Here is a 27,327-nt window from a genome sequence, read left to right as displayed (position 1 = left end):
AAAAACTTGGCCAGAGCCTCTACTAATAACGGAGAGCATGCAAGATCATAAACAACACATAGGTAATAGATTGATAATCAACATAACATAGTATTCTCTATCCATCGGATCCCGACAAACACAACATATAGCATTACGGATAGATGATCTTGATCATGTTAGGCAGCTCACAAGATCCAACAATGAAGCACATGAGGAGAAGACAACCATCTAGCTACTGCTATGGACCCATAGTCCAGGGGTGAACTACTCACTCATCACTCCCGGAGGCGACCATGGCGGTGAAGAGTCCTCCAGGAGATGATTCCCCTCTCCTGACAGGGTGCCGGAGGCGATCTCCGCGAATCCCCCGAGATGGGATTGGCGGCGGCGGCGCCTCGGAAGGTTTTCCGTATCGTGGCTCTCGGCATCGGGGGTTTCGCGACGAAGGCTTTAAGTAGGCGGAAGGGCAACGTGGGGGCCACACGAGGGCCCCACACACAGGGCCGCGCGGCCAGGACCGGGCCGCGCCGCCCTGTTGTGGCGGCGCCCGTGGCCCCACTTCCTTTCCCTCGGTCTTCTGGAAGCTTCGTGCAAAAATAGGACCCCGGGCGTTGATTTCGTCCAATTCCGAGAATATTTCCTTACTAGGATTTCTGAAACCAAAAACAGCGTAAAAACAAGAATCGGCTCTTCGAAGCATCTCGTTAATAGGTTAGTGCCGGAAAATGCATAAATACAACATATAATGTGTATAAAACATGTAGATATCATCAATAATGTGGCATGGAACATAAGAAATTATCGATGCGTCGGAGACGTATCACCCACTTCCTATGAAAAGAAATCTTGTAAATAAACAAGTCATGTAAGCATAATGCAATAAGCATAGAAAGGCAACACAAGCGCAACTTCAAGATTCTAAACATAAAGAGGGGAAACTTAATATTATTAAGATGCATATAACCATGTTTCCCTCTCTCATAATAACTTTCAGTAGAATCATGAACAAACTCAACTATCACATAAAACATTCTTATTCACATGCATAAAAGTATCATTACTCTCCACATAAGCATAATCAATTTTATTAGTAATAGTGGGAGTGATGTCTACGCACGCTTCTATTCCTGTAGATAGTGTTGGGCCTCCAAGAGCAGAGGTTTGTAGAACAGCAGCAAGTTTCCCTTAAGTGAATCACCCAAGGTTTATCGAACTCGGTGGAGGTAGAGTGACAAAGATATCCCTGCTCAAGCAACCCGCGGCCACGATACAAGTAGGCTCTTTGTGTCCCTAACACACCCAGCCTCACACTTGTCGGATGTATAGGTGCACTAGTTCGGCGAAGAGATAGTGAGAGATGCAAGTGATATGGATGAATATGAGTGGTAATAGCAATCTGAAATAAAGATGGCAGCGAGTAAACATGCAACATAACGGTAAGAATAACGGTGCCGAGAAAATAGCTTGCCGTGCGTGGGAGGCAATTCTCCGTGGAATTGTAACTTTTCTATTCGGAAACAAGGCCTAGGGATCATACTTTCACCAGTGGACACTCTCAACATTGATCACATAATTGAATAAACAAATACTACTTTCTCTACACTCTCTTGTTGGATGACAAGCACGGCAATTCATTGTGTAGGGCTACAAGAGCTCCCTCAAGCCGGAGTTAACAAGCTCGACAACATTCGGTGTTCATATTTAAGTAACCTTAGAGTGCATAATAGACCATTGCAATTATACCGAGTACTAACATAGCATGCACACTCGTCACCGTCAGGCTATGAAAGGGGGAATAGATCGCATCAATACTATCATAGTAATAGTTAACTTCATAATCCACAAGAGATCACAATCATAGCTTATACCAAGTACTACATGATGCACACACCGTCAACATTACATCATGGAGGAGGAATAGACTACTTTAATAACATCACTAGAGTAGCACATAGATGATATTCAACTAGATCACAAAGCTCATGATCACATAAAGATCACATGGGAGAGAGAGATGAACCACATAGCTACCGGTACAGCCCTTAGCGCCGGGGGAGAACTACTCCCTCCTCATCATAGGAAGCAGCAGCGGTGATGAAGATGGCGGTGGTGTCGATAGAGATGCCTTCCGAGGGCACTTCCCCGTCCCGGCGGCGTGCCGGAACAGAGACTTCTGTCCCCCGAATCTTGGCTTCGCGATGGCGGCGGCTCTGGAACTTTTCTCGTATCGTGGCTTATTGGTATCGAAGTTTTAGGTCACGAAGGCTTAAATAGGCGAAGAGGCGGAGTCGGAAGGGCCCTGGTGGAGCCACACCATAGGGGGGCGCCCCCCCTTGGCCGCGCCGCCTTGTGGGGTGGGGCCCCTGGCTCCTCTCTGGCCCCTCTTCGGTGCTCTGGAAGCTTCCTGGAAAAATAAGATATTGGGCGTTGATTTCGTCCGATTCCGAGAATATTTCCTTTGTAGGATTTCTGAAACCAAAAGCAGCAGAAAACAGCAACTGGCTCTTCGGCATATCGTTAATAGGTTAGTGCCGGAAAATGCATATAAATGATGTAAAGTGTGTATAAAACATATGTGTATCATCATAAAAGTAGCATGGAACATAAGAAATTATAGATACGTTTGAGACGTATCAGCACCGATTTACGCGGTCCTCCCCCACCTGCGCCCGGCGCCTAGGCCATCGCACGCTTGGCCTTCTGGGTGTGTCGCCCCCACCGTCCATCCCACCGGTCGTCATCTGTTTCCTCGCAGTCATCCTCTTTGTCATCCTGTCCCTCCCCTGGTGGGAACCTTGGAGGTGCTTGCGGTGGCGAGTCTTCCACAGTCGCAGCCCCGCAGATCACCTTGATGTGGTACCCTTGCATGTTGACGAAGAGGGTGATGTACTCAGGGAGCTGGTCGTCCTTGCGGCAGCCAAAAGACATCCTCACCGGGGCGTCTGGGTGATCCATCGATTCCACATCCACTGAAATTGGATGCCCCACCTCGCGGGTAGACATGAGAAGGCGATCAACATGGCGCAGAGGTGGCGGCACTCCCAGAAGCTTGGCCCAAACTTCCACCAGGGTCTCAGCGGCGAGCGGATCACCCAGCGGGACGGTGACCAGGGCCTTGATCTTGCTGGATGGCAGGGTGAGCCCGCCCCCACGGATTGCAGTGCGGAGGCTCTCCTTCGACGGGAAAACGACGGCAAAGTCTGTTGGTGAGAGCTGCCGAACTTGCCAGTTCCAGTTTTCGTCCACCAGATCCTTGAATTCTTCTTTGACTTCTTCTTCGGTGAGACGCCCCCCTTCCAGGATAACCGTAGCGGAGTTGGAGGCGGGGCGCTGGAGTTCTTCTTCGGGCACCTCGATGCAGTAGAAACCATGGCGCCCGCCTCCAAAACCCACCCAGAAAGGGGCAGGCGCTTTGGACAAAGCAGCACACACGGCCGAGAGGTGGCCCACCTTCTTACAGTTGATGCAGAACGGCTCTTGTACGCAATCAACTTGGATGTGCCCCTGCTTCCCGTAGTTATAGCAGGTGATGTGAGCCGCGGTTTGTCGCTCCGGCCATCCCTCAACCGGTCCCATCCCCGGAGGAGAAGTAGCCATGCCTTGTGGAGCACGGGATTGGCGAAGGGATTTCTTGCCGGCGCTCTTCCCTGAGTCGCGGCCGAGCAGAGGAGGGGGCGGGGGAGGAGGGGCCCGGGCGTCCTGTCGTGAACGTTTCCCCTCGTAACACCATGACGAGGAGCCTGCCCTGTCGAACTCGTGGTCGCGCTGTCGTTGCTGTCGCCGATGCTCTTCTTGCTCTCTGTCGAGTTTCTGGCGGAGGTCATGTTCGCGGTTGCGGGAGTACCCACCGCTGAAGTCTTCGAATGGCCGCTTCCCGTGGAAGGATCGGTCACGCTCCATGACCGAAAGGTGGGGGACGAGCGCGCCGGAGTTGGGGTCGATGTGGGTGGAGAGGATCTTGGCGGCGGCGATGTTGCGTCGAACATCACGGGCGGGGGCTGGAAAACCTAGAGTGGGATCTAGGGTTTTGGGTGGAAGCTAGATCCACCTAAGTACCGGCGGTCGAGGGGTAAAAACATCCGCAGATGAAACCCTATTGTCCCTGGACCGCCCATCCGCGGCAGAGGGGATGTGGTAGCCATCTAGCGGACCAGGCCGCGGGGCAGAAGCACCACCCCCCCCCCCCCATTCGTCACTTGGGCTAGCCCGCAGTGCCCAAGCGACCCACGAACAGAAAGGGCCTGGGACACCGGTTGGTTAGCCCTCCCATGGGCCGGCCCAACAAGCCCAACAGGGTCCGCCCCGAGCAGAGCCTCCCTGAGCGCAAACCCTAGCCGCTGCGGCGACATCGCCCTCGCCTCCGGCCGTCCCTGGCACAACGGCAGCGCGATCTCGAGGTCCCCGATGAGGACCGTCCCAGATCCGCCACCATGAGGACAGATCCCCAGATCTGTGGGAAGAAAACTCCGCCCCAGGTCCGTCGCGCCGGAGAGCGGCAGAAAGTGGGCGAGCCCAAGCGGAGGTGGTGGCGCCGAAGCAGAGGAGAGGCGCGGGGAGCCGGCCAGAGACGCCGACGGCGGCCCCCCTCCCAGATCTGGCCAGAACCTCCCGAGGTTTGCCAGGGAAGGTGGCGGCGGAGGTGCAGCTTCTTCATATGACACCCAAGCTTCTTCCTCCGAGCCCTCGGCCTCGGAGACGACGACGGTGAGGGAGGCGAACCGGTTCCCTTTCCTCGCCGGCAATGGGCGCAGCTCCCGGCGCCCCCCAATGGTGCGGGCAGCTCTGCGGCGGCGGCGCTCCGGGAGGGCGAGCTCCCAATCGCCTCCCGAGTCGCCAGAGCTCACGAAGCGCTTCGTTAGACACATCCGATCAGGTTTTCGGGATCGATGATCACACGAGCGAGCGATGCGGACGTTCGGCTGGTGCGACGTGCGGACTAAAACATGCCCACGATTTACGCCACACCATGGTTGCGGCGCTAGACCTCAGGAATTCGACGATGGCGGTCACGGTGAGAGGCGCACAGTCTTCCTAGGGTTATGGCGGGGGTGACGACCACAACGCCATGGAATGCACGGAGGGGGAGAGGAGGCCGGGAAGGGAGAGAGAACGCCAGGGAAGAGGACTTACCGCCTTCGCCGGGAAGGAAAATGCTTTAGTTCCGCCGGAGGCTGGAACGCTCGCAACCTCCGGGTCTTGGCGTCATTGGATCAGATCGCCTCCGTCCTTTGATTTTCGCTGTGCGCACATGCGTGGGTCCACAAGCCCACCTAATCCACACGTTCTATTCTCCTCCACCTCTCTCCGCGAGCGCCTCGCCGCCAGCTCCCACCTTCGCGAGCGCAACACCACCGGCTCCCACCTCCGCGAGCGCATCACCGTCGGCTCCCACCTCCGTGAGCGAGCCGCCCCACGGGGATCCTCCATGGCCTCCATCCCTCCTCCTCCACGAACTGCCCCGCCATGGCCCTCCACCTCCGCAAGCTTCCTCGCCGTCGCTGCCCTCCACCGAGCGCACTCTGTACCAGGGCCGCCACCGATCCGGCGAGGTCGTGCGCCGCCGCCTCCGTTCCCAGCGGCGGTCAGCCTCTACAGGAGCGCGGCGCTAGCTCCTTTCCTCGCGACGGCCAGCCTCGACGTCGCCGCCTCCTTCCTCCGCTGCGTTGGCTCTATCCGCCGCGATGGCCACCGCCTCCTTTCCCCACGGCGTCGGCTCCGTCCGCCGCCTCCTTCCCCACGGCGCCGGCTCGTGCGCTGCCTCCATCCCCACCATGGCTGCACGCCTCCATCACGAGCGCCATCGGGGCCGACTCCATGGCGTTGCTGCAAGTTGCACGTCGCCGGCAACTCCACTGTCGCAAAATATCTACAGCTGCAAAGCCGGCTACGTCATGCTTCCAACGGTAGACGTAGTTGCTTCCAGCGGTGGGAAGAGGTGCTGCCATCGTGGACATTGATATCGTCGAGCAGTAGTGCTACCGTTGTTGGGCGAAAATGCTACCAGTGAAGTTAGTTGATGCTTTCATTGGCGGTGGGAGATGCTGCGACGAGGCGCCAGTGCGGCCAAGGAAGAACGGTGCTGCTATCATTGTTGGGCGGAGGTGCTACTAATGTATGTCGTAGATGCTACCATTGGCCGTGGGAGATGCTTCAAGGAGATGGACGGTGTTGCAACAAGCGGTGATGGTGCTGCCGGTCAGGCGGTTGTGCCTGGGATTTGGTTTTGTTGTCTTTCTTCTAACGGTGGACGGGGGAGCTGCCATGGGATGACGATGATGTCGCGAGCAACGTCGAGTAGTGCTTCCAGGGGCCTTAGGTGGTGCTACCACTGGTGAGGGCTGGTGCTACGTACGAGCCAAGGTCGACGTTGCCACTAAGGGCGATGGCAATGCTACCACCTCTGACTTGGTGAGGGCTGGTGCTACGTACGAGCCAAGGTCGACGTTGCCACTAAGGGCGATGGCAATGCTACCACCTCTGACTGGTGTTGCTACCATCTTGTGGCGGAGGTGCTGCAAAGAACAAACAATAATGCTGCCAATAGCCCATGGCAATGCTACAAACAGGCCACTAGTATTTTATTGTGGTTCTGCAACTTTAGTACATTTTTGTTGCTACAAGAACTCTAGTGCAAGATCCATTCTTATTTACTTTTAGATGAACCGTTTTCTGCTTCAATGATGCAAAAGCAAGAAAAAAAAATTCGACAAAACAAAGTCTGAAGAGCTAGGCTTTTTATGCTTCAATGAAGCAAAAATGGGATTTTGAGACAAAACTAAACACAGAAGTAGATCTAACGGTTCAAATTGGTTTGATCCAACCGTGAAGGACCCGAAGGCTGGGGGGTTTGCAGCCTCTGAGGATCCTCAGCGCTGCCCTTTCCATAAGTTACTTTTTGATTATCAACTGTTATACTACTAGTAATTTACACTTACACGACACCGGCTAAATCACCTTTAGCCAAAAAGATGCCTACCATTTTAGTGGAGATAAATTGACATCACGCTAGTCAGTACCTAGGTAGAAAAAACCCACCGCATTACACGCACTTTCCTTCATATATAGCTACTAATATTTACAACAGACGGGCCCTTTCTCCAAACCAACACTGTTGCCACCATTTTTCGGACCAACATAAAAGGACCCCTCTATGTGCACCATTTGCATCCGTTGGATGCTCTGCTTGGCAGTCTAAAGCATCGGTACACACATGCTTCATGCGCTTTGAGCTTCTTTGGGCATCTACCTTCTGGTCCGTTTTCCAATCTAGTACCAACTCTTGTCACATTCTGCGCACGCATCCACAGAAGAAGGATTCCGAAAGGTGCAGCGCTCACATGGCCATGTTTTCATCCGAGTTGTCTGAAGATCCAGAGCGCTGCTTCTTTGCAGCTTTGACATTAGTTCCTGCTTTCTTGGAGGTGGTGGCATTATCGCTTGAGGTAGCAGCAGCGCCAGTAGCGGTGACATCCTCCAGACCAGCTTCCAATGCTTGAACAAGGTTCTCGAAATAATTCCTTGTTATGCTGCAGCGCAATTTTAGCATATAAGCGTATAACGATGACCATCAGAAGCTACTATCCAACTACGAGCAAGGTAACTTGACAAAACATGTTGCACACAGAAGAATTGCATAACAAGCAACATAGCAGAGGTAAATCAGAGAAAGGACTAGTTGATTTTCATTAATCCATCCAAATGCTTTTCTTGTACCACAACTTTGATCAACTTAAACTGTCACTATGTTATCTTATGGATCTAGAACTAAATCACTGCAAAGAGCATCAGCATCCCTAGCACCCATTAGAGGTACTATGGTGGACACATCAGCTTTGACTCTCCATTCAGCCCTAAGCTTCTTTTATGATATCTGTTAGCAGCAACTGCAGGAGTTTTAAACTTAATCGTTTTAACTAAAAATGGATATAACAAAATTTAATCGAAAGTACTTTAATTAGCTTAGTGTTGGGTGCTACTTCTAAGCTCAGCGGTACAAAGTTTTTTTTATGTTTACCACCTAGGGATGTGGATCCTAGGAGAGGTGATGAGTAAGAGGTGAGTGTCATAATAAAAGCCTCAGCATCCCTATGTGCTACACAGACGCTAGAGGCAAGAGAAATCACAACGGATGCGCCTGTTCTTGAGCTTCTGTGCTAATTTTATAGTTAAACTCCAACATACTTGGTCAAGTTCATTTAAACTTTCAAGGAGATACTGAGATCTGCTGAGTATAAAAGAACTCAGGGAGAAAGCAACCACATATGTTGACTTAAAGTATGTAAAGTAAATCCACAACATGAGGATATGCGATAAGAAAGTTTGCAATACCTTGTCAGACTAACAAGCTTAACACGGAAATCACCAAACTCAGTCGCCGAAGGATGATCCTCGATGGTCTCAGGTTTTGAGTAAGGCATATATGCTTGCAGGTCTTTCTCAGCACACTGATGAAGACGTTCCAAACCAGACTCAGCTTCACCTGTAAACATGTAGAATTATAAATATTTGATGAGTTTTAAATCACATGATAAAACTTTGGAGTTAGGAACAACGTTGCAATGCACAAAAATAATAACCTTGTAGGTACTCAAAAAATCCACTCTTTACTTTGTCCTCTAGATAATAGCCATATGCATACGTAAATTTCAGCACTCGCCTGCATTCTATAATCTGTAATACAGTGTAGTGATGCGTCGTCATATATAAGAAGATTTGTCAAGTACAAAGTGTCAAAGTCCATTTGGCTGTAACACAAAATTATGACATCAAACCTGTGACCAAGCTTCGATAATGAACTTCAGCTGCGTCTCCGGTATTCCATAAACATCACTTAGTTTTGCAAGCTTTAGCACAGAGAGAAATAAAATTAGCATAGCATACAGGTAAAACCAGAAAAGGGCAATCAGAAAAACTGAGATCTGAAGCACTAAGGGTGTGTTTGGTGTGGCTTTTTTTGGCTTTTGGCTTTGGCAAAAGCCACCAAAAGCACCTAAATAGGTGCTTTTTTTGGCTTTTGGATTTTGGAAGCCGAAAACAAAGATCATATTCTTTTGGCTTCCAAAATCCAAAAGCCAAAAAAAGCACCTATTTAGGTGCTTTTGGTGGCTTTTGCCAAAGCCAAAAGCCAAAAAAAGCCACACCAAACACCCCCTAAGGAAGTGCCAGCAACATAATGCAAATGCTTACTTGTTCCTTTTCTGCCTTTTGCAGATCTGCCTGTGCCTTCTGCCTCGACTGTCAATAGAAACACCACCACAAAAGATTAATACAGTTGAGAAATTCAAGCACCAGACTGCATCTAAACCATCCATCAATCATCATAGACGTCCAATAGATATAAAATTCGCTTGACCACAAGGTAAAGAAAAAATCTTGTACTCCCTCCATCCATAAAAGGATGGAGAAGGTTTGTCCAAATTCGAATGCATCTATACACTAAAAGGTGTCTAGATACATCCGAGTTTAGACAAACTTTCGACATCCTTTTATGGACAGAGGTAGTACCGTCATAAACTGATCAGACAATAGGCACGAGATTTAAATTAAAGAAATAGTTGGTTTTATCGGGAGTTGGGTTGGCGCTCCCACAAAAATGTACTTATGGATATGATACTAACTAAACAAATGAAAGCTCGCGCCTCAACAAAGCGGAAGAGCTGGCGCTCACACGACAGATGCTACCAGCTGAAGTGTATTGGTTGATGTTGAAGAGCAGTAGGACCAGTTGTCTGTATTTGGCATGGTTTTTTTCATAAAGATTGTTGTTTCACTAGCCTAGTCATGCAGGAGGATGTCTGACACATGGTTGCGATAGTTACAACTTTTGCTAATACTCCCTTCATTCAGCAATGTAAGAAAATTTGACTTTTTAGTCTAATGCATGACTTGCACATGCATGTGTCTCAAAATAGTGAAGAAGATATATAACAGATAAACGAACTTTGCAAGATGAAATGTTCGAGAAAACTGTATTTTGCAACATACTCCCTCCATCCCAAAATATAAGGCAAGCTTTTTTTTCGCACAATCTTTTTCATTTCATATATATTTATACAAAATTTGTGGATCTATTATAAGTACAAGTGATAGTCAAAGTTGCAAGTTGTTGACCAGCGGAATTTAAGCGCGCCTTATGTTTTGAGACGGAGGCAGTACTATGATATCATTCTCATGCCCAATCCAGATGCTTCTACATGTATTAGTGGTCAGAATTTTAAAACCTTGACTGCACACATAGTAATGTAAGTTATATTTCAGGACAGTATATCATGTACAGTCAAGCTGGAGTCCAGTTAGTAATCTCTTGTTTTGTATGTCGGTTTGCTTGTTGAAACTCTTGACACTTGTAGCTCTGGGCTCTGGCTGTGTAATATGGCTTAATACCACATGTTTAAAATGTATGGTCAACACTATACTTGTCTAGGTAGGTGGCAAGGTTAGAGACAAAGTTAACTCATGAGCACAACAATAATGCAAGCTGCATTGTGGTGATCATAGAAACAGAGAAACTCATACGGAAACCAAACTTAAGTATCGTGGACATACTGCCTGATTAGATGACCAGCGTTCGTAGTAATGCATATATCTCTCGAGTGAGTGTTTAGCCCTCTCCCTCCTTGCTTCAGCCTCATCATACTGCAACAGAACTAGTTAGGTTAAGAAAGAAAAGCAGCAGAGAACCCACACTAGACCACTAAAATAGGGTCAGAGGATTCTCTTCTGGTCAGTACAGGTGCATAATGTCCAGAGAAAACATACAATGCCCTCTTTCTTTGCTGATTCATAGCGATTGCAAGCATAAAAGCCACCTGTCCTCTCACCATGTTCTTGCCACGAACCCAGACATAACCTAAAATGTATGAAGATAATCAAATAAAAGATATGGAAACTGTAAATATCAAACTCTTTCATCAAGCAATGACATTCAACTATACCAGCAGAACTCAAATTTGCAAGGAGGTGTGCAAGTCATGTGCATGCACCCCTGGTGTTTCTCTATCGGCCGTTGGCATTTTGGACAGGGCTTAGAATTAGCCAGTATCCTGAAAATGAGCAACCGTGACTTATTAAACCATCTGATATGATTTAAATTAACATAAAGAATAAGAATTATTAGCACAATCACGGGCTAACTCCAAACATAATGTTTACACACCATTATAAAGGCATTGGTTCACTAACATAGACAATATCAGTTCGAATAAAGACTTCTTTACTTGTGCCTACAGTGTTTTTCTTCAAATAATGAGCCTCTTCCAAGAGCCCAGTAACCAAATAAAACAAACTAAAAAACCAGAAACTAATAAGATGTTTGCATTGCTGTAACAAATAAAAGATAAAATCATTATTCAGTGAAAATGCAGTTAGACACCAAGCGCATGTCTCATCAAGTCTTCTTCACTCGTAACTCAGAAGTTGTGACTACTGGCTAGTGGCTAATCATTTTCAGGGAAAACAGTAAACAACGTCAGTTGACAAAATGAATCAGCCCCATTTACTCAGTATCCAATAGGAACAAGCTATGTCTCCGAAATAGATATAATGTTTGAAATTTGAAATCATTGTTAATTGTTACAAGTTCAAAACAAAGTAGCAGACCACTGGCTCATCAAAGAATGAGGCCCATACTTCTCTGGTAGTAGTATTGCACCTCCCACTACAACTACTAGGTCAACTCGTGAAGAAGTATTTGAGGTGAAGAATAATTGCACATCAAATACTACTATACTGAGAACGTAACAAACCAATTCATATTTTCGGACTCAGCGCTGTTCTTCAGAATCCACTTATTAACAGTCTCGCAGTCAACTGGTCTGTGAGCTTCTTCTGTGCACTGGAAAATGTAACAAGCATGAACAAGCATTAATGAGTGAACGCATATGATCATAAATCCCCCAAAAAAAGATGTAACAGAAGCACCAAATCACTAAAAAATAGAGGCAAAAAGTTAATACAAAATGGAAGCAGTAGCCACTCACATTCCAGCAAAAACCGTATTTGCAATTACATGAGACATCATAGTTCACATCACTAATGAATTCCACCGCACATGTACAGTCAGGAGCTGGACACCATTTAGTCTGCAGGAAAAAATTAAGGTTACATAAACTCGTAACATAAAAAACACATGATTTCAGAATTGTCAATATCTTTGACAGTATGAACACATACAGTCCCCCAAAAAATTGTGCGAGTAACTTACCTTCTTGCTACCTTCCACATATGCGCGTAGAGCAAATCGTGCATATTTTTCTTTATCTTGGTGTTTAGCTAATTTATTAACCATCCCTTGAAGAACCATAGCACTGCATGCTGGATCAGGGCATCGCAATGACAAACATCCTGGACCCTGGCTTACTGCAGCGCTGATATAGCCTACAGAATTTCACTTATCATCAGAAGTTCTATAATAAAAAAATGAAACAAAAGAGTTGAACAATGATACTAACTGACATCTACGAGGAATATAGAATCGAATAAAATAGAACAATAGAACACTTAGAGCCTTCAAGTTCTTCATAGAAATATATAAACCTTCTCATAATACCATCCTACCTTATTTATAGACATATGACGCAGATAACACAAATCACAGCCAACAACACAAAATGAAACGGAATAAGCAGACACACGCATGCCTATGTGCAACTGCATGAGGAAACTAGTACTCAGAAGCAGAGAATTAGGCAGTATTGTGAGCAGACATAAAAGCGCCCAAAAAGGGGAGAGAGAGAGAGAGAGAGAGAGAGAGAGAGAGAGAGAGAGAGAGAGAGAGAGAGAGAGAGAGAGAGAGAGAGACCTTCCCAACATTCATGGCAATAAAAATGAGCACAGCCCGCGGAACTCATCATGTCGGAAGAATATTCTTCAAAACATACTCCACAAGTTAGCTGCCACCAAAACAGCTTCCAAAGATTAGAATAATATATACAGAGGCAATGGTTCAACAAGGTGTCATGACCCCTATCTAACATGGAAAGGAAGTACCAATATTCAAATAAATATTACGTACCTTCCTAGAGTTATGAAAATTAATTTCATTCATAAGTAAGCCAACAGTATCACGTACTTTGCCTTCATCAGAAAACCATTCATCGTTCAACTTGCTGATGTTCCTGAATAAAGAACCAAATCATATCAACAGAAAACAAATAAAAGCACACAACATTACTTCTGGATACCAAAAGATCCAACTCTGCCTTCTCCAACCATCAAGGAAAAAAAGTGTTTCCATTGCCTTATGTGGAACTTCATAATCAAGGGAAAATTGGTAAACTCAGAGTATGTAAAGCACATTAATTAACTAAATTTTAGACATCCTGTATGGATAAAAAAGCCATGATTAGCATAAGATACTTAGGACTGTTCCTGGGATGATATTTTGCAGGAACAGTGGTTGTATCTAAAACTACATAACAAACTTTTGAATTGCTAATCAGGCAGTAAGCTTGTAGCCAGCATTTTGAGAAGTGGCCTGTGTGTTGTATAGTACAATCCGATTTCCGTAAATGCCATCAGAAAAAATATTAGAAGTTACTGGCTGAGATAGCAAACTAACCATCTATAGTGGTGAAGAAGGACACCTGCTTCTTCCCTTGAAATGAATAGTAGTGCAGATACCTTTGTCATATCTTCCTCTTGGCGGTCAGATATATCCTTTTCAGTTAAAACAATGTATCTCTGTTGATAGCAGAAACATGAACTCTTTTAGAGAACTCTATGATAACAAATGAAACAATATGATGCAGCCGAGTAAAGCAACAGGAGAACACAATAGTAAATTGGCTACGGAAAGAAAAAACAGTTCGATTCTCTGTAACGCATGTTATGTGCCTAATTCTTCGCCTTCCTACCTTTAAGAGAGAAAGCCATCAAACTGGTAACCTATTCTCAAGCATATGAACTTATAAAGGTTGACATAGATCATTAATTGGCTATGCCTGTTGGATGTCCCCAAGCACATCTATTGCCAGCTGAACACTAGGCGGAGCCCAAAGAAGCCGCACATCCCTGAACAAGCTATCCTTCCATTACACAGACAGAACAGCGACAAAACTGAGCTGCAAGCCTGCAACCGATGTCGCTGCTTATTTCAGTTCAGAACACGTCTGCATCCAGTAACCGGTATGATATTTACCAAGTATAACACCACAAGTAAAGGAGGCATTATTCGGTGCATCGCTTTGGTTTATGTAAACATCAATTTGCAACAGAACACCAGCACCTACAAGCCAGCCAATGCAAGCTCTAGCAAAGGGCTGACGGTTCAGCGACTAGGAAAATTCCCCACATCAAAATGGGCCAAACCTCACTAATCTTCACACACGGCAAGGGCATCTGACTCATTTTAGTTTTATCGACCGATCTCCCCAACAAGAGAACCCCACTTATTTGCTACCAGGCAAGCGCTCACCGCTGCAGCACCTAAGAACTAGTCCCTCGGTTCCATAATTGCTGTCGCTGATCTGGATGTATCTAGACACATTTCGTACATAGATACGTCCGAATCTGCGACAATGGTTATGGAACGGAGGGATAACGAGGCTGCTGCTACCCTTTCCGAGTGGATGTACTACTAGTATCTATTTTCAGCCCATTTGGTCTCAAACCCTAGCAATTCCGACGAGAACGGAAGCAGCGAAGGAGCAAGGGGCCTGATCTGCGTCCGGGCACCGAATCGGCTCACCTGCTCGCGCTTGGAGACGGCCTCGTCGCTCCCCTCCGCCTCCCGGCCCTCGTAGTCCCCGGTGAGCAAATCCTCGTTGCTGGAGTCCCCGTCTTCGTCGGCGCCGCCGCCCGCGCTGCTGCCGCCGTCCCCGTCGTCGCCGTCGCCCTCGGCCTCGGCATCGTCGCTGTAGTAGTAGTAGTCCTCGTCGTCCGCCATCTCCTCGTCGCTGGCGATGGGCATCTCGGAGTCGGAGCCCGTTGGTGCGGAATCCGGCGACCAAAGGGGTGGATCGGGCGGATGTGGCCGGAGGGCGGAGGGGGTAGGTGCAGGGGGTAGGGTTCCGGCGAGGTGCGGTGAGGAAGATGTGTCGATGAAGGAATGAGTTGCGTCGAGGTAAGAGGGTCGGGGGGCGGGTATTTTAATGAGCCTTTTCGGGTTTTCCCAAGGGCCGGAGCCGACTAGGATACAAATTTCACTCTGTTTCTCTCGGTATACTGTAGTGCTGGATACTTACCGCATACAGCATACTCGAGTACCCGCGTTTTAACCACGACTCTGATTTATAATCGGTCTCGTTGATTTGAGACGTGTGTTTGGCTTGGGCTTTCGCGTAGTGAAGTTGAATTTTTTACTGGCGGTAAAAAATTGGTATCGAGACAGCATGTGGATGACTAGGGTTCTAACAAGTAAGAGCATCTCTAACCGTAACGGTAAAAGTAGCCGAAACCGAAAAAGTTCGGCGAAAATACGGGCTTAGAGCATCTCTAACAGAGCCCGAAAAAGTGCAAACCGAAAAAGTGGTTTTCAGTGATAGTTCGTTCGAATTTAGCAGTGGCGCAGATTAGAAACCATAAAAATGGAACTGAAAAGCGGAATTTGAAATGGCGCGGGTAAATTAGGCGATGATCATAGTTCGACAGCAAATTGATGCTCCGATTGAGCATCAAAACATTCATTGTTTGACAAATTAAAGCTACATTACTGGTACACCGGCGGGCGCTAGTTAGCTAAAGCAAAATGCGGCCAATATAGTGACCTACGCGTGCGGCGATGCCGGTGGTGGCGCAGCGTCTAGGCGGCAGAGGGCGCCGACGCTGTCGTCGATGATCTTCACGCATCGTCGACGTCAAGCTCGACTATTTCGAGCTTGACGCGGCGGACGCGGGCTTCCCGGCGGGCCGCCCCGTATTCACGGACCTGGCGAACGGCTTTCGCCTCCTCCCGGTGGAAGCGCGCGCGAGCCTCCACCGCGCTGATGGCCTTGGTCTGCGCGAGGACGGCGTCCTCCTCGTCGCTGCCGTGGACATAGTCCCCGGCAGAGAAGGTGGGCGACCGCGCGGGGATGAGGGTCCTCGTCGTCGCCGCTCGTCCGCGACGGGGAGCCGCGGTGCGCGGCTTGATCGGCCGGACGAGGAGCCCTCACCGGCGTTGTCGTACTCGGCGAGCTTCCCCGGGGCGTGAGCCCCCAGCTCGTCCACCGGCGGGCGCTGCGCTTGCGCGCGCCCTCCGGCCGGTTCCATTTGCGCCGCTCCGCGTCGGTGCGGAAGACGGGTGGACGCGGTGGCGAGTCGCCGCCTCCCGCTCCGGCGCCACAGTCGGCGGAGCCGCCACGGGACGCCATCGCTGACCGTCAGCCGGTGGATCGCTGCCTTGGGCTCGCTGGATTGCTCGCCGGAGATGGTGCTTGGCGGCGGCGGAGGGAGAGGAACGGCGGAGGGGAGTAGGGTTTGCGACCCGAACTCGCCTCCGCGAACCCTTTTAATAGGGGTCGTTCGGGGAGTTGTTCGGGCCCTGAACTTATTTTACGGGTCGGCCCATCTTTTCGGTCACTGATCTGCGACACATTCGGCCCGAACCCGTAAATCCGCCGGAAAAGTTTGGTTTCCGGCGGGATTTACGGGCTCTGTTAGAGTTGCTCTTAGGCCAAAACTGGACTAGAACGGAGCCCGAACTCGCGGCCTGGCACGTAAAACGAGTTCAGAGGCCCGAGAAACTCGGCGGCCACCCCGTATTAAAAGGGACCACGGAGGAGAGTTCAGTTTCCAAACCCTACTCCCTCCGTCGCCGCCTGCTTCTGCTCCGGCGAGCAATCCAGCGAGCAGCAGCCCCCATTCCCCCCTGCTCCGTGACGCGATGGCCTCCCGTGGTGGCTCAGCAGGGCGCGGCGCGGGATTGGGCGGCGGGGACTCGCCGCCATGGCCCCCCGTGTTCCGCACGGACACGGAACGCCGGAAGTGGAACCGGTCGGAGGGCGCGGGCAAGCGCAGCGCCCGCCGGTGGATGAACTGGGGGCTCACGCCCCAGGGAAGCTCGCGAGGTATGCCAACAACGGCGAGGGCTCGTCGTTAGGCGGCTCGAGTCACCCACCGCGGCCCCCCATCTACGACAACTCCGACAAGGAGGAGCTCGTCCCCGCGCGGGAGCCGACGTTCTCCGCGGGCGACTACGTCCACGGCTCCGACGAGGAGGACATTTTCATCGCACAAGTGGCAGCCATCACGGAGGCGGAAGCACGAGCTCGCTGGCGCTGGGAGGAGGTGGACGCCGTCCGCCAAGTTCGCGAGTACGAGGCGGCTCGCCGCGCGGAGCGCGTCCGCCACTTCAAGCTCGAGATAGTCGAGCTTGACGACGAGGAGTGAAGCTCTTCACCCGCGTCGACGCCGTCGTCCGCCTTAAGGAGAAAGGAAACAATTTCAGTTTTATAATGTCACCATCTACATCCTTATACTTTTGCATTTCACAAAGTTCAACAAAATTATTAAGATGGGCAGCAGCATCATCGAACTAACACCGTAAAATTGCTCTCTCATAACAAGATTTAGTAAAGCAGGTTTAATTTCAAAAAATTCTGCTGTAGTAGCGAGTGGAGCAATAGGTGTGCATAGGAAATCATTATTATTTGTGCTAGTGAAGTCACACAACTTAGTATTTTCAGGAGTACCCATTTTAGCAGTAGTAAATAAAGCAAACTAAATAAAGTAAATGCAAGTAACTAATTTTTTTTTATGTTTTTAATATAGAGAACGCAAACAAGACAGTGAATAAAATAAATCTAACAACTAATTTTTTTGTATTTTTTGATATAGAGAACAAATAAAGCAGTAAATCAAGTAAAGCAAGATAAAAACAAAGTAAAGAGATTGGATGTGGGAGACTCCCCTTGCAGCGTGTCTTGATCTCCCCGGCAACGGCGCCAGAAAAAATGCTTGATAGCGTGTAAGACACATGCCCGTTGGGAACCCCAAGAGGAAGGTGTGATGCGTACAGCAACAAGTTTTCCCTCAGTAAGAAACCAAGGTTATCGAACCAGTAGGAGTCAAGGAACACGTGAAGGTTGTTGGTGGCGCAGTGTAGTGCGACGCAACACCAGGGATTCCGGCGCCAACGTGGAACCTGCACAACACAATCAAAGTACTTTGCCCCAACGTAACGTGCTGAGGTTGTCAATCTCACCGGCTTGCTGTAAACAAAGGATTAAATGTATAGTGTGGAAGATGATGTTTGTTTGCGAAGAACAAGTAAAGAACAAGTATTGCAGTAGATTGTATTTCAGATGTAAAAGAATGGACCGGGGTCCACAGTTCACTAGTGGTGTCTCTCCGATAAGATAAATAGCATGTTGGGTGAACAAATTACAGTTTGGCAATTGACAAATAGAGAAGGCATAACAATGCACATACATATATCACGATGACTACTATGAGATTTAATCAGGGCATTACGACAAAGTACATAGACCGCATCCAGCATGCATCTATGCATAAAAAGTCCACCTTCGAGTTATCATCCGAACCCCTTCCGATATTAAGTTGCAAACAACGGACAATTGCATTAAGTATGGTGCGTAATGTAATCAACACAAATATCCTTAGACAAAGCATTGATGTTTTATCCCTAGTGGCAACAACACATCCACAACCTTAGAACTTTCTCGTCACTGTCCCAGATTAAATGGAGGCATGAACCCACTATCGAGCATAAACACTCCCTCTTGGAGTTACAAGTATCAACTTGGCCAGAGCCTCTACTAGTAACGGAGAGCATGCAAGAACATAAACAACACATATATGATAGATTGATAATCAACTTGACATAGTATTCCATATTCATCGGATCCCAACAAACACAACATGTAGCATTACGTGATAGACGATCTTGATCATGATAGGCAGCTCACAAGATCTAACATGATGGCACAATGAGGAGAAGACAACCATCTAGCTACCGCTATGGACCCATAGTCCAGGGGTGAACTACTCACACATCAATCCGGAGGCGATCATGGTGATGAAGAGTCCCGATGTCTACGGGAGCTTCTATTCTTGTAGACAGTTGTTGGGCCTCCAAGAGCAGAGGTTTGTAGAACAGCAGCAAGTTTCCCTTAAGTGGATACCCAAGGTTTATCGAACTCGGTGGAGGAAGAGGTCAAAGATATCCCTCTCATGCAACCCCGCAACCACAAAGCAAGAAGTCTCTTGTGTCCCCAACACACCAAATAGGTGCACTAGTTCGGCGAAGAGATAGTGAAATACAGGTGGTATAAATAAGTATGAGCAAGAGCAACGGTGCGTAAAAGTGCTTGGCGTGTAGTTGATGGTGGTGGTATTGCAGCAAGTAGTAACGCAAAGAAACAAGAACAAGCAAAGAGTAACTCAGCAAGTAGTAACGCAGCAGTAGTAAACAAGCAGTAGTAACTCAGCAGTATTTAGGAACAAGGCCTAGGGATTAGACTTTCACTAGTGGACACTCTCAACATTGATCACATAACAGTAATAGATAAATGCATACTCTACACTTTTGTTGGATGATGAACACATTGCGTAGGATTACACGAACCCTCAATGCCGGAGTTAACAAGCTCCACAATAATGCTCATGTTTAAGTAACCTTTAGTGTAAGATAGATCAACGCTACTAAACCAAGTACTAGCATAGCATGCACACCGTCACCTTCATGCATATGTAGGAGGAATAGATCACATCAATATTATCATAGCAATAGTTAACTCCATAATCTACAAGAGATCATGATCATAGCATAAACCAAGTACTAACACGGTGCACGCACCGTCACCTTTGCACACATGCAGGAGGAATAAACTACTTTAATAACAAATCACTAGAGTAGCACATGGATAAATTGTGATACAACATGCTGCAATCATAAAGAGATATAAATAAGCACCTCACTATGCCATTCAATGAGTAAGTATTCTGTGAAATCTAGCCTAAGAGACCCACACGGTGCACACACTGTCACCTTTACACACGTGGGACGAGGAGTCTCCGGAGATCACATAAGTAAAACCCACTTGACTAGCATAATGACATCTAGATTACAAGCATCATCATATGAATCTCAATCATGTAAGGCAGCTCATGAGATTATTGTATTGACACACATAGGAGAGAGATGAACCACATAGCTACCGGTACAGCCCCGAGCCTCGATGGAGAACTACTCCCTCCTCATGGGAGCAGCAGCGGTGATGAAGATGGCGGTGGAGATGGCAGCGGTGTCGATGGAGAAGCCTTCCGGGGCACTTCCCCGCTCCGGCAGGGTGCCGGAACGGAGATCCCGTCCCCTGCATCTTGGCTTCGCGATGGCGGCGGCTCCGGAAGGTTTTCGTGGGTTTCGTCAATCGCCTCGGGTTTTCGATCCGAGGGCTTTATATAGGCGAAGAGGCGGCGCAGAGGGTCGAAGGGTGCCCACACCATAGGGTGGCGCGGCCCCTCCGGCCGCGCCGGCCTAGGGTTTGGTGGGCCCCGTGGCCCTCCTCCGGTCGTTCTCGTGTGTTCTGGATGCTTCCGGTGAAAATAGGAACTTTGGCGTTGATTTCGTCCGATTCCGAGAATATTTCGTTACTAGGATTTCTGAAACCAAAAACAGCAGTAAAACAGGAACCGGCACTTCGGCATCTTGTTAATAGGTTAGTTCCGTAAAATGCACGAATATGACATAAAGTGTGCATAAAACATGTAGATAACATCAATAATGTGGCATGGAACACAAGAAATTATCGATACGTTGGAGACGTATCAGCATCCCCAAGCTTAGTTCTCGCTCGTCCCGAAGGGGTAAAACGATAACAAAGATAATTTCTGGAGTGACATGCCATCATAAACTTGATCATACTATTTGTAAAGCATATGTAGTGAATGCAGCGATCAAAACAATGGTAATGACATGAGTAAACAAGTGAATCATATAGCAAAGACTTTTCATGAATAGCACTTCAAGACAAGCATCAATAAGTCTTGCATAAGAGTTAACTCATAAAGCAATAATTCAAAGTAAAGGCATTGAAGCAACACAAAAGAAGATTAAGTTTCAGCGGTTGCTTTCAACTTGTAACATGTATATCTCATGGATAATTGTCAATGCAAAGCAATATAACAAATGCAATATGCAAATATGTAAGAATCAATGCACAGCTTCACACAAGTGTTTGCTTCTTGAGGTGGAGAGAAATAGGTGAACCGACTCAACATTGAAAGTAAAAGAATGGTCCTCATAGAGGAAAAGCATCGATTGCTATATTTGTGCTAGAGCTTTGATTTTGAAAACATGAAACAATTTTGTCAACGGTAGTAATAAAGCATATGCATCATGTAAATTATATCTTATAAGTTGCAAGCCTCATGCATAGTGTACTAATAGTGCCCGCACCTTGTCCTAATTAGCTTGGACTACCCGGATTATCACCGCAATACATATGCTTTAACCAAGTATCACAAAGGGGTACCTCTATGCCGCCCGTACAAAGGTCTAAGGAGAAAGCTCGCATTTGGATTTCTCGCTTTTGATTATTCTCAACTTAGACATCCATACCGGGACAACATAGACAACAGATAATGGACTCCTCTTTTAATGCTTTAAGCATTCAACAACAATTAATTCTTTTCTCATTAGAGATTTGAGGATGTTTGTCCAAAACTGAAACTTCCACCATGGAACATGGCTTTAGTTAGCGGCCCAATGTTCTTCTCTCACAATATGCATGCTCAAACCATTCAACTCAGTGTAGATCGCCCTTACTTCGTACAAGACGAACATGCATAGCAACTCACATGAAATTCAACAATGAGTTGATGGCGTTCCCAAGAAACATGGTTATCGCACAACAAGCAACTTAATAAGAGATAAAGTGCATAATTACATATTCAATACCACAATAGTTTTTAAGCTATTTGTCCCATGAGCTATATATTGCAAAGGTGAATGATGGAATTTTAAAGGTAGCACTCAAGCAATTTACTTTGGAATGGCTGGAAAATACCATGTAGTAGGTAGGTATGGTGGACACAAATGGCATAGTGGTTGGCTCAAGTATTTTGGATGCATGAGAAGTATTCCCTCTCGATACAAGGTTTAGGCTAGCAAGGCTTGTTAGAAACAAACACAAGGATGAACCGGTGCAGCAAAACTCACATAAAAGACATATTGAAAACATTATAAAACTCTACACCGTCTTCCTTGTTGTTCAAACTCAATACTAGAAATTATCTAGACCTTAGAGAAACCAATTATGCAAACCAAATTTTAGCATGCTCTATGTATTTCTTCATTAATGGGTGCAAAGCATATGATGCAAGAGCTTAAACATGAGCACAACAATTGCCAAGTATCACATTACCCAAGACATTTATAGCAATTACTACATGTATCATTTTCCAATTCCAACCATATAACAATTTAACGAAGAGGAAACTTCGCCATGAATATTATGAGCTAAGAACACATGTGTTCATATGAACCAGCGGAGCGTGTCTCTCTCCCACACAAGCATGATGTAATCCAATTTATTCAAACACAAACAAAAATAGAAACAAACAAACAGACGCTCCAAGAAAAAGCACATAAGATGTGGCCGAATAAAAATGTAGTTTCAAGAGAAGGAACCTGATAATTTGTCGATGAAGAAGGGGATGCCTTGGGCATCCCCAAGCTTAGACGCTTGAGTCTTCTTGATATATGCAGGGATGAACCACCGGGTGCATCCCCAAGCTTAGAGCTTTCACTCTCCTTGATCATAGTATATCATCCTCCTCTCTTGACCCTTGAAAACTTCCTCCACACCAAACTCGAAACAACTCATTAGAGGGTTAGTGGACAATAAAAATTCACATGTTCAGAGGTGACACAATCATTCTTAACACTTCTGGACATTGCATAAAGCTACTGGACATTAATGGATCAAAGAAATTCATCCAACATAGCAAAAGAGGCAATGCGAAATAAAAGGCAGAATCTGTCAAAACAGAACAGTCCGTAAAGATGGATTTTATTAGGCCACCAGACCTGCTCAAACGAAAATGCTCAAATTGAATGAAAGTTGCGTACATATCTGAGGATCATGCTCGTAAATTGGCATAATTTTCTGAGCTTCCTGCAGGGCAGTGGGCTCAGATTCGTGACAGCAAAGAAATCTGGAACTGCGCAGTAATCCAAATCTAGTACTTACTTTTCTATCAACGGCTTAACTTGGCACAACAAAACTCAAAACTAAGATAAGGAGAGGTTGCTACAGTAGTAAACAACTTCCAAGACACAAATATAAAACAAAGTACTGTAGCAAAATAACACATGGGTTATCTCCCAAGAAGTTCTTTCTTTTTAGCCATTAAGATGGGCTCAGCAGTTTTAATGATGCACTCGCAAGAAATAGTATTTGAAGCAAAAGAGAGCATCAAGAGGCAAATTCAAAACACATTTAAGTCTAACATGCTTCCTATGCATAGGAATCTTGTAAATAAACAAGTTCATGAAGAGCAAAGTAACAAGCATAGGAAGATAAAACAAGTGTAGCATCAAAAATTTCAGCACATAGAGAGGTGTTTTAGTAACATGAAAATTTCTACAACCATATTTTCCTCTCTCATAATAACTTTCAGTAGCAACATGAGCAAACTCAACAATATAACTATCAAATGAAAGCATTCTTATCATGAGTCTCATGCATAAAATTATTACTCTCCACATAGGCATAATCAATTTTATTAGTTGTAGTGGGAGCAAATTCAACAAAGTAGCTATCATTATTATTCTCATCAAGTGTAGGAGGCATAGTATAATCACAACAAAATTTACTCTCAGCAGTAAGTGGCACCAAAAGACCATTATCATTATAATCATCAGAAATAGGAGGCAAAGTATCATCAAAGAAAATTTTCTCCTCAATGCTTGGGGGACTACAAAGATCATGAAAACCAGCTTCCCCAAGCTTAGAACTTTCTATATCATTATCAACAATGGTGTTCAAAGCGTTCATACTAATATTACTACCAGCATGCAAATAAGATTTCATAGGTTTTTTAATTTTCGCATCAAACAATCCATGTTTTAAATCAGGAAATAGAATAAGAAGCTCATTGTTGTCCATTATGCCAAACTAGTGTAAACAAGAAACAAAAAGATGCAATTGCAGGATCTAAAGGAAATAGCTTTGAGCACACACACAACGGCGCCGGAAAAATACTTTACCCGGGACCGTAGTATGAGAGCCTTTACCTTTCCTCCCCGGCAACGGCGCCGTAAAAGTGCTTGATGTCTACGGGAGCTTCTATTCTTGTAGACATGTGTTGGGCCTCCAAGAGCGAGAGGTTTGTAGAACAGCAGCAAGTTTCCTTAAGTGGATACCCAAGGTTTATCGAACTCAGGGAGGAAGAGGTCAAAGATATCCCTCTCATGCAACCCCGCAACCACAAAGCAAGAAGTCTCTTGTGTCCCCAACACACCAAATAGGTGCACTAGTTCGGCGAAGAGATAGTGAAATACAGGTGGTATAAATAAGTATGAGCAGTAGCAACGGTGGCGGAAAAGTGCTTGGCGTGTAGTTGATGGTGGTGGTATTGCAGCAGTAGTAACGCAGGAAAACAGTAACAAGCAGTAGTAACTCAGCAGTAGTAACGCAGCAGTAGTAAACAAGCAGTAGTAACTCAGCAGTATTTAGGAACAAGGCCTAGGGATTAGACTTTCACTAGTGGACACTCTCAACATTGATCACATAACAGAATAGATAAATGCATACTCTACACTTTTGTTGGATGATGAACACATTGCGTAGGATTACACGAACCCTCAATGCCGGAGTTAACAAGCTCCACAATAATGCTCATGTTTAAGTAACCTTTAGTGTAAGATAGATCAACGCTACTAAACCAAGTACTAGCATAGCATGCACACTCGTCACCTTCATGCATATGTAGGAGGAATAGATCACATCAATATTATCATAGCAATAGTTAACTCCATAATCTACAAGAGATCATGATCATAGCATAAACCAAGTACTAACACGGTGCACGCACCGTCACCTTTGCACACATGCAGGAGGAATAAACTACTTTAATAACAAATCACTAGAGTAGCACATGGATAAATTGTGATACAACATGCTGCAATCTTAAAGAGATATAAATAAGCACCTCACTATGCCATTCAATGAGTAAGTATTCTCGTGAAATCTAGCCTAAGAGACCCACACGGTGCACACACTCGTCACCTTTACACACGTGGGACGAGGAGTCTCCGGAGATCACATAAGTAAAACCCACTTGACTAGCATAATGACATCTAGATTACAAGCATCATCATATGAATCTCAATCATGTAAGGCAGCTCATGAGATTATTGTATTGACACACATAGGAGAGAGATGAACCACATAGCTACCGGTACAGCCCCGAGCCTCGATGGAGAACTACTCCTCCTCATGGGAGCAAGCAGCGGTGATGAAGATGGCGGTGGAGATGGCAGCGGTGTCGATGGAGAAGCCTTCCGGGGGCACTTCCCCGCTCCGGCAGGGTGCCGGAACAGAGACTCCTGTCCCCCAGATCTTGGCTTCGCGATGGCGGCGGCTCTGGAAGGTTTTCGTGGGTTTCGTCAATCGCCTCGGGTTTTCTGATCCAGGGGCTTCTTATAGGCGGAGAGGCGGCGCCAGAGGGTCGAGGGGGTGCCCACACCATAGGGTGGCGCGGGCCCCCCCCTGGCCGCGCCGGCCTAGGGTTTGGTGGGCCTGTGCCCCCTCTCCGGTGGTTCTCGTGTGTTCCGGAGGCTTCCGGTGAAAATAGGAACTTTGGCGTTGATTTCGTCCGATTCCGAGAATATTTCGTTACTAGGATTTCGAAACCAAAAACAGCAGAAAACGAGAACTGGCACTTCGGCATCTTGTTAATAGGTTAGTTCCAGAAAATGCACGAATATGACATAAAGTGTGCATAAAACATGTAGATAACATCAATAATGTGGCATGGAACACAAGAAATTATCGATACGTTGGAGACGTATCAAGTCCTCCGGGAGATGATTCCCCTCTCCGGCAGGGTGCCGGAGGCGATCTCCTGAATCCCCCGAGATGGGATTGGCGGCGGCGGCGTCTATGGAAGGTTTTCCGTATCGTGGCTCTCGGTTTTAGGTCGCGAGGGACTTTGTAGGCGAAGAGGCGGAGTCGGAGGGGCCACGGGCCCCCCTCCCCATAGGCTGGCGCGGCCAGGGGGCCACCCGCGCCGCCTTATGGTGTGGGCCCCTTGCTGCCCGCCTCCGACTCTCCTTCGGTGTTCTGGAACTTTCCGGGGAAAATAAGATATTTGGTCTTTGTTTCGTCGAATTCCGAGAATATTGCCCGAACAACCTTTCTGGAACCAAAAACAACAGAAAACAGGAACTGGCACTGTGGCATCTTGCTAATAGGTTAGTTCCGGAAAATGCATGAAATCATTATAAAGTGCGAGCAAAACATGTAGGTATTGTCATAAAACTAGCATGGAACATCAGAAATTATAGATACGTTGGAGACGTATCATATACCTGCATCCAAGGGATCTGTACTACCATTACCACATGCGGTTCCTCCTCACCTTCCGATGGTAGTGTTGGAGCCCCGAGACTTTCTCATCCTTTTTCCTTCTTATGCTGCTTCTTCACCTTGGTTGACCTTTCTGCTCACTACTCTGTTTGGTACCCATAATGCAAATATTTGTGGCTAATATCCCCATTAGTAAAGACAATGGTGATGACATTCTGATATGGAAATATACACCTTTTGATATTTGCATCTCTAAAAGTGCTTGCCAACTTTTTAGCCCTTCCTTCTATGGACTTAATGCGGGACCCCATCAAACCATTTCTCCACAGTCAAGAACCATCCTCCAGGAAATATGGAAATGTGACAATATTCCTCCAAGAGTACATGTATTTGGATGGAGGCTAATGAGAGGAGTTATAGCTACTAGAATGAGAGCTGCAACGAGATCCAAACATATTGATCCAAGCTGTATCAGATGTGGTAAGAATGAAAATGATTTCCACCTTTTCTTCGACTATAAGTTCTCTCAAGCTGTCTGGTTTGCTTCTCCCCTAGGGCTTAGAGTTGAAAGATTACATCAAATAGAAAATACTCATGTTCAGGACATCATCCACTATATCCTCACTTCTTACAAAAACAAAGATGCTATACAAACAATTCTTAGTGTCCTTTGGAGCATTTGGAAGGCTGGTAATGACCTCTTATATATTCAATAAAAGCAAATGCAATCCTTTACAAGTTATGTTTAAAGCCAATGCTCTCAAACATAAAAAGAAGCAGCCTCAAGCAAAAAACTCAAGTTTTAGCAATTGAAGAAAATAGGAAAACAAGGTCTAACCAATCAGAACCAGACTGGAATAGAATAGAAAGA

General features: G+C 46.5%; 1 protein-coding gene across 1 annotated transcript; it reads right to left on the bottom strand.

Moving 5' to 3' along the window:
* Positions 1-6,860: 6,860 nt before the first annotated feature.
* On the bottom strand, positions 6,861-16,271 carry LOC124649770 (probable E3 ubiquitin-protein ligase ARI5). Its single transcript, XM_047189349.1, has 16 exons — positions 16,148-16,271; positions 14,669-15,108; positions 13,541-13,662; positions 12,995-13,097; positions 12,782-12,872; positions 12,185-12,357; positions 11,961-12,062; positions 11,727-11,815; positions 10,917-11,024; positions 10,741-10,831; positions 10,528-10,617; positions 9,169-9,216; positions 8,754-8,825; positions 8,559-8,652; positions 8,311-8,461; positions 6,861-7,508 (listed from the first exon to the last, which is right to left on the bottom strand). The coding sequence occupies exons 1-16, from the start codon at positions 16,269-16,271 to the stop codon at positions 7,316-7,318; spliced, it is 2,091 nt and encodes a 696-aa protein (XP_047045305.1). The 3' UTR covers positions 6,861-7,315.
* Positions 16,272-27,327: the final 11,056 nt, after the last annotated feature.

The sequence above is a fragment of the Lolium rigidum genome, chromosome 1 (assembly GCF_022539505.1).
Source record: "Lolium rigidum isolate FL_2022 chromosome 1, APGP_CSIRO_Lrig_0.1, whole genome shotgun sequence".
In the NCBI taxonomy this organism is placed as follows: Eukaryota; Viridiplantae; Streptophyta; class Magnoliopsida; order Poales; family Poaceae; genus Lolium; species Lolium rigidum.
This window is presented reverse-complemented; position numbering and strand designations above follow the sequence as displayed.

Excerpts from the sequence above, each read along its gene's own strand:
- LOC124649770 (XM_047189349.1), bottom strand. The coding sequence starts at position 16,271 with ATGGCGTCCCGTGGCGGCTCCGCCGACTGTGGCGCCGGAGCGGGAGGC. Across the intron at positions 11,816-11,960 it reads AATACGGTTTTTGCTGGAAT|TGCACAGAAGAAGCTCACAG; the intron begins GTGAGTGGCTAC and ends TACATTTTCCAG. Across the intron at positions 11,025-11,726 it reads GAGTCCGAAAATATGAATTG|GATACTGGCTAATTCTAAGC; the intron begins GTTTGTTACGTT and ends GCTCATTTTCAG.